Raw genomic sequence first — 8,154 nt, 5'->3', positions numbered from 1 at the left:
GTTATATCGTTATATCGAACAGCCCTAGGACAACTTGATCCACAGAGGCTCAAACGATCTGGTGCCAGACACCACAGGACACCCCTGGAGGACCTGCCTCGATGACCTGAGGGATCAGATTTTAGGATTTAGAAGCCAGGTGGGGGAACTATACTAAATCACTCTATTCTCTGAAAAGATTTCACTTTGAATCTTACAGATTAAAACGCTAGCACAAATGTGAAAACCCTGTTTTGTCCTGTTATGTTTCCCCTTTTACCAGCAGTCTGCAAGTTTACAGGAGTACTGTTTAGTTTGTGGGTGGAAATAGAAATAATTAAACACATTATGGTTTAATAGCAACTGTATGGTACTGCTGGGATGTCTGCGTATAACAGTTTCTGTGCCGTGTGGGTGTCCAGCCCCAACTTGTTTGATTGTATGTTTCTTGCTGCTCAAACTGCATGATGTGTGAAACTCTTTTTCCTTCTGCTTTCTATTGAGAGGACTTCAGGTTAAATGTCAGAAATAAACATGACAGCGATGACACTGGTTCTGTGGTTCTTCGAGATGCATTTTCCCACAAGCTGTGCTGACGCTAAACACTTAAAGAATAAACATTATAAAAACAGCACAATATGACAGAAACGAATGATAGTTGTTTGAATTTGAGCTCTTTTCATATCGATTATCTTTCAGTGTGAACAAAGCTTATTTAAAAGAAATGTGGATGCTGATGCAAACGCAATATCAGCTAGTCTCTATATCAGAAAAGATGAGCAGCTCTGTGGTCTTGCTTCTCTTTTTCTGCTCCCATATTTTGATGCAGTTTGCTAGTCACGAACTGCAATTGCAATTTACATGACAAAGCAGTTAAATATCTTTACAAAAGAAAAACTCAAGTAGAACTGATATTCAAGGATAATCTGACCCGTTTAGCTCTGCTGTGAATTGTGCTGTTAATTCTGGTCATAATTCCAGGAGATTTCCCTTGTTGGCTGTTAGTGATGATTACCTGATGTAATTAATGCAACACATTTGCACTTCTCCCACAGATGGCAACAACTCACTGCCTTTATGCATGTAGACACGATCCAGATGATCTGCTGAAGTTTAAACTGAACTTCAGAATAGGGAAGAAAGAGGATTTAAGTGACTTTAAATGGGGTGTGTTTTTGTTTTTTTGTTTTTTTTTCTGGTTTCTGGTGTTTATTTGGATGGTAGGGTCAGAATTTGTTGCACCGTACATGAATATTTAGGTTTGTGGTGCTGTAATGGTGTGGCAGATATTTTCTTGGCGCACTTTGGACCCCTTGGGACCAACTGAGCATCATTTAAAGGAACCTAATCCAAGGGAGGAACCATTGTTGTGTCTACACATAACTTTGGTACTAGCAGCCTGTTGCAAAAATGCATGATTTATTTCCATGTCTTTAGTTCAATCTGCAAAAAATGCCAAAGATAGCACAGTTTGACAGGCATAAAACAGTATTTGTGCATCAACAAGCTGATTCCCAAAGAGCTATTAATTGAAAACTTGGCATATCTCAGTGTGGTGTGCAGTCTGTCCAAGTGGAGGACAAAAAAGAACCATGAGGAATAAAATGAATCCTATCTACTGAAAACGTACAGTATCTAAAATTCATTACCTTAATAAATAAGACAAAGACCTGACACAGGACTGAGCGATACATCTATCAGTGCGCCCCAGGGCAGCTGTGGCTACAATGTAGCTTGCCATCGCCAGTGTGTGTGAATGGGTGAATGACTGAATGTAGTGTGAAGCGCTTTGGGGTCCTTAGGGACTAGAAAAGCGCTATACAAATGCAGGCCATCTAGACCTTCAGTGGATCCATCTACTGTTCACTGAAAGCACTTCAGAAATAGCTTCAGTGGAAAGGTGGAGAAACGCCTGAGGTATGCCAAACATCACAAAAACTGGACTGAAAACCAGTGACAACAGGTGGAGGCTCTGCCTCTGGCTTCATTTCAGTCAAAGGTGTTGGAGATCTTGTGAAAATCTACAGAATTATGAACACAGAAAAGTGCCGTCAAATTCTGATTCTGTGCAATACCATCTGGAAAACGTTTTATTGGCAATGGCTTCATTTTTTAGCACGACAATGATCCCAAACACATAGCAAATGCAGTACAAACATAACTGGATAGAAAAACAGTGAAGCATTCGTGGATTGGCCTCCCCAGAGCCCAGACCTCATCATTATTGAAGCAGTGTGGGATCATGTGGACAGAGAACAGAACAAAAGGCATCCAACATCCAAAGAAGAGCTTTGAAGAAGCCTGGAAACAACAAAATACAGGAAAGCTGCCTAAGAGAGTTCAGGATGTGTTAAAGAATGAATGTGATCCTTCTAACAAGTTGTTCCCAATTCACACTATTTTCTCCTAGAAAAAATTGTAAATAAAATACTTTATAAAGATGCTGCACTGTCATGGACTGCGAAACCTTGGCGGTCCAAACAATGCAACTCAGTGTGACGTTTAATGTCAAACTGCTCGCAGCCAGATGGTCATACGATGCAACAGATGTGGAAAATCACGCTGTTCCTGGGCAGGTCTGTGTGCGCACAAGGAGGCTCGCCAAGTCTAACTTATACTCGAGTCACCGTCGACACCGACAACTGACACCGATGAGGGATATCAGTGTGATCGTTATCTGCACAGGAACAGCATAGACATAAAGGATTATGCTCTACAATATGACCAAGGTAAGAGTCTTTGAACTTGATGAAAAACACTAATATTCATTTAAAAGTTATGTGAAGCCACAAAAAGTGTCTGGATTCAGAAAACAGCTGACATGTTGCTTTCATTGCCATCTGCTTTTGTTCTTTCTGATGATAGATTATCAGAGCAAACCTGTGGAAATCTTCCATCTTTCATGAGGGAGAAACACCTCTTGTATACCTGACAACAACACACACACACACACACACAAACTCAAAGGTAAACAAACCTCAGCAGGCACCTTGTAAAGCTGTTCAAACAACCCAAACCAATGAAACGCTATAAACGAGCAGGACGCCATGAAGGGACTGACAGAATGATTTACAGGCATTTACATGTTCAGAGACTGTAAACTTCACAGCGGTCTTTTAAATTAATTGTGATTAGTTGTGAAAAGGTCAAAGGTCACCTGAGAGGTAATTCTGTAATCCTCCACATCAAAGGTCTCCATAGATCCTCAAAGCATTCATGGTGTAACTGTGAATCACTGCGTGAGGTGACGTGCAGTATTTCAGTAGGAATAGGGACGCGTCCCCCGTTTGGCGTGCTTGATAACCCACCCGGTAGACATCACACCGTGAAACCTGACAGTCTCATGTAACCTGTTACACATGTTACACCAATCAGAAGTGATTTTTCTGGACTGTTGCATCAGTTGTTTACTGCCGATTTTCCGTCAGGCACCATTAGTTTGTTGCATCATTGCCAATCGCTGTGAATGGATGACGACTTGCCGCAACATCTGCTCCTCCCTTAATCTTTGTTTTAACCTGTTTTTTTTCCCTTTAGCTGTTTATTTCAAACCGCTTCAACTACCTTTCACCCATTCGAGAAATTACTTGCATTAGTTTTGTCAGTGTTCATTTTAAAGGTGGTGCATGCGGGCCCAAAAAGACATCGTGGCATCCAGAGGGAGAGCCTCAGCCTCCACGCCCTCATCTCCACGCTGTGATTGGATGATCCCCGAAGTGTTGGCTCATGTTCCTTCATATGTTTCTTAATCATTTAGAGGTAAACAGGAGACACATGAATGATTCGTGGAGATTTTGGGCACCAGCCGCTTCAGGAAGACATTAATCAGGTGAGCACCCGGTAACTCCTGATCGCTGGATTACAGTAGAAACAGTTTTGCTTAAGTGTCTGCATCCTGTGTTAGCTCATAAGTCTTGGTGGCCATGTTTTCTTCATTGGCTAGTGCTGCAACCTTTATGAGCACTTTTGTTCTACATGAAATGGAGCTCTGTTCAGCTTAGGCTGCACATTTACATGCCACAAATAGAAATGGTGTGGTGCATGGAAACATGCACAAACCCACACACACAATTCCAGCAGCTGTTTATTGAACGATTGATAATATTAGGCACAGTCTCGTCACAGCTCTGTGGGAGGGTGTAAAAACTTTGTATATGAGGTTGCTAGGCTATTGAGGGTGTCATACTTGAACAGTTAAAGGCAAAAGAGGCTGAAAGGTAAGACGATTTCTGTTCATAACAATATGAATAAAGGGTGAGAGGTGTATCATTACTGAATTAATCAGCTGTAACTCATTCTGTTTATGATATTTCTAACATTAGCCAGCTGTTATTAGTAAAAAAAAATTAAATAAGACTTCAGTTTTACTTGCAGCATCAGGATGTTCACTTGGGTATTGAAGAGGTTATTCTTCACGTGTTCATTTATCTCTGGCTCAAGTGTCAAAAATACAAAAATAGGTGCCGTGCTGCTGTAAATGCAAACGCATGTATTGTGACAGTATAACTCCCAATATAGCAACAAAATTAGCCACACATAACTTAAGCTTAAAGAGACACAGTAAAGTAAAATGTTAAAGCAGCAGTAGGATAGCAACAGCTCTATGTCAACTCGCCTCTACCAACCATCACCCTGAAACACTTCAATACTGTGTTCCTGCTTGACTCTTGATTCTAACGGGCCTTGCTGGCCTCTTATCTTACAGATCTTTGCACATCTTCTCAATACTTCCCTTTCTGATCTAGTTGAGAGGTCATGGAGGTTTTCTACGTCAATTCGTCTCTGCTCTTCATCTCTCACAGACCGCTCAACTCCACTGCGGTTGAGAAGACAGTGTACGAGTCCTGCAGAAACATGCCTGCCGTACTTATCTGGTATCTGAGCCTGCAGTTCACTAACATGTTCCTAGGCATCCCAGCTAACGTCACGGTGCTGTGGCTCATCCACAAGAACAAACGCGACTCTTCCACCTCTGACATCTTCATCCTTCATCTGGCAGTTCTGGACGTCCTCTTCTGTCTCATCCCTCCCCTGGAGCTCGTAAACCTCGTCTTCCTCACCACGACTACCAGCACCTGGTACGTCCTGCGCTTCTTCTACGGCATCAAAGACTCCTCGCCCCTCTTCCTTTCTTGCATCTGCCTGGACCGCTACATGGCCGTGGTCCACCCCATCATCTTCACTAAGCTCAAAGACCGTCTGCACAGGGCAGTCCTGGCCATTGTGGTCTGGCTGATCATTCTGGTCTACGCGGCTGCCAAATGCGCAGGAAACATCGTTAACTTCGACAAGGTCTTCACGGTGATGATCCTCGGAGCGTTCGCCTTCATGGTGTACTGCAACGTAGCGATCCTCTGGGTGCTGAGGCAGTCGCGGCCTGGCGGAGATGCCATGCATCCCGTGAAGAAGAAAGCCTTCAAGATGGTCCTCATTATCCTGGCCATCATAGTGTTCAACTACTTCCCACCTGTCGCACTCTTCCCCTTCAAAGAGTACTTTTCCCCTGATGTGTTTCGCTGCTATATTCACTACATCGCCTTCGGCTTGATGGACTTCAGCAGCACCATTCAGCCTGTGCTGTATCTGTCCAAGGAGGGGCTGCCATGGAGCATCACCTGCAGCCAGAGGAGCAACACTTAAATCCAGCGGGGCTACATGTATGTTGGATGTATTCGAACAAATGTACTGCTCCTGCTTGATTGCATGTTGAAAATTATGATTAATGAAACATTTACCAATGAGGTAAAAAGATCTAAGCGCCCTACAAGACCCCAGAATTTTGAAGTTCTTGGTTTAATTAACAAGAAGGGTCAGACCTACAGATAGCTCTGAAATAATACATCTTTAAGGGCTGTGGGAAGTTATAAAAATCATTGTTATTTTACTAGATTTCATAGGATAATTAATAAAGGAATGAGTATCTTAGAGGTTAGTTAGTGACACCCTCAAACAGCAGTTACAGTGGGTGCTGTCAGTAGGTGTGCTGTGACACTTTATGTGATTTCACTCTGCCACTGTAACATTTTCTTTAATTCAATTTTTTAAAAGAAAACCATGCACACCTATTGCTTTATATATCTGATTAAATAAACATGCATGCCCTTTTCGTCCTCGCGTGTAGCCATGTCCTCAGTTTGAGTCGCAAACTACAAGGAATCTAATGCACATGAGTGCAGACAACAGAGACTAATTGCATTTAAGGCAACGAGGAACACCAGCGATAAAATGTCATGTTTGGAAATCAGGCAAAAGCAATGGTGGACAGATATGAGCACACATTGGTGAGATGAAGTCGCCGCTTCCTTTTGGCAATATTTTACATATTCAAACCTCAGATACCTGCAGTCTGACCGCGATGGTGCAACAGGTCATAAATCCCTTTCATAAAGATGATAAATTTTCACATGCAGAGTCCCTGAAATTCACGGTGCCATGATCTTCCCTCTAAATTCACACAAATACTTGATACTTGTTGCAGCAGTGGTACATTTGATGGTGTTGTGGAAAATCTAACAATAACCTGCAACACACCCAGTGAGCTTGATTTGAAGTGGGTTTAGTAAACGCACTGCAATGTGGAGAGAGCATCCCAGTGAAAGAGAAAGTGATATTACTGTAACTAATGTGATATGATTAAATATGTGATTAATACACGAGAAAAGAAATCTGCCAATACAATGGCTGAAAGGACTTGAACCTAGAAGACAGAGAATGTGTAACCATTTTGCACAGAAGCTATTATCTAATTATTCAAGGCTCCTTATTTTATGATTTTAAAATAAACTTCTTCTTTTTTTTAAATTATCAGTAAAACCTACACTCAGTAACTCTTAGGCGGGTTTTTTTTTCTAAATGTATTAAAATCCAAAAATGAAGCTCCAATTTTCTCACGTTTGTTTAGTAGAAATCACTCTAGCTGCGCTTACAGCCCAGTCTTTATGTTTCTGCAAGCATTGCACACCTGGATTCTAGCACTGTTACATACCTATCAATGCATGAGACACTTCAGTGAAAGTAAAATCAGTTCACCTTACCACAATCTGAATACCACACTGTGGTGTGTTTTATTTTCATCGTGCACTGAATGCGTTTGAATGTTTCTGTGTTTTTTGTGCTTTTTTTTTAAACGTATAAAAGCTCAATAAAACATGAAAATCTGTTTTCGTTAATGCATCTCTTTAATTTAGACACAGATCACACAAACAGGCTTTAAGTAGCACACAGGCGGACAAATCTGTTCATATAAACTGATATACAACAAGCAGGTCCCACAACAATCATGAAGATGGGCTTTTACCCAGCCGTAATGTAACTGTTAGCAAGCCTAAGCTAATCCCCTAAGATCAGCATGACTTACAAAACAGTTACAATATTTATAGAAACATTCTTTTAGTGACGTTATTACACAGATACATTCCTCTCAGGTCAAAGGATCATGTGCTAACTCTATAGTTAAAGCTATATACAGCATTAAATTAATCTAATTTGACCACGCTGCTTATTATTAAGTGAATATGCCTGTGAGTGACATAATTATAGTGTTATTCTGGTTAAATTAAAATTTTTTAGACAGAGCCACTGTTGAAGTTAATCTTGTAGCAACGACTTAGTGTCTTAAACAAAGTCAATAATTTGTCTTTCAAAGTAAAGCATTTTTAAAAACAAGTCACCATAATGGTAACATAGAGGTACATTAAAAAAAACAGTGTGTTATGACAGACAGGGCTACAAAGGAAACAGATTTTCTTCCATTGACAATACATTAATACAGCACAGACTGGACAACAGTGTATTACACACACACACACACACACACACACACACACACACACACACACACACACACACACACACACAGGTAGCAGAACAAAGCCTTTTAGACAGAAATAAAACGCGGATGGAGAGAGGAGCAGCTGTGAGGAAGGAAGGAAACAGGGAGGACTTCTGGAGGTTAGGGAAAGATGGAAAAGAAAGAACAGATGAAAAATCAAATGAGACATGAAAGAACAAATAAAAGAAGAAAAAATATGAAAAAGTGAGAAATGAGGAAGGAAAGCAAAGACAGCGGATCTAAGAGGGGAGAAGTGGATGCAGGTCTGGAGGTGGTGTGAGAGAGAGTTCAGCATCCTGACGGCCTGATGGATGAAGCTGTCTCTCAGTCTGCTGGTTCTGGCC

The 8,154-nt window shown here is 41.3% G+C and overlaps 1 protein-coding gene across 1 annotated transcript; it reads left to right on the top strand.

Annotated features, from left to right (window-relative positions):
* Window positions 1–3,142: 3,142 nt before the first annotated feature.
* LOC102303559 (proteinase-activated receptor 3) lies at window positions 3,143–7,071 on the top strand. The gene is made up of 2 exons (XM_005930084.3): window positions 3,143–3,808; window positions 4,685–7,071. The coding sequence occupies exon 2, from the start codon at window positions 4,735–4,737 to the stop codon at window positions 5,617–5,619; it is 885 nt and encodes a 294-aa protein (XP_005930146.1). The 5' UTR covers window positions 3,143–3,808; window positions 4,685–4,734; the 3' UTR covers window positions 5,620–7,071.
* The last annotated feature ends 1,083 nt before the right edge of the window (window positions 7,072–8,154 follow it).

Source organism: Haplochromis burtoni, unplaced genomic scaffold, assembly GCF_018398535.1.
Source record: "Haplochromis burtoni strain Fernald_Lab_line unplaced genomic scaffold, NCSU_Asbu1 Contig_72, whole genome shotgun sequence".
NCBI classification, from domain to species: domain Eukaryota; kingdom Metazoa; phylum Chordata; class Actinopteri; order Cichliformes; family Cichlidae; genus Haplochromis; species Haplochromis burtoni.
The sequence above is the reverse complement of the archived record's forward strand: the minus strand, read 5'-3'. Positions and strand labels throughout refer to the sequence as shown.

Excerpts from the sequence above, each read along its gene's own strand:
- LOC102303559 (XM_005930084.3), top strand. The coding sequence starts at position 4,735 with ATGGAGGTTTTCTACGTCAATTCGTCTCTGCTCTTCATCTCTCACAGA.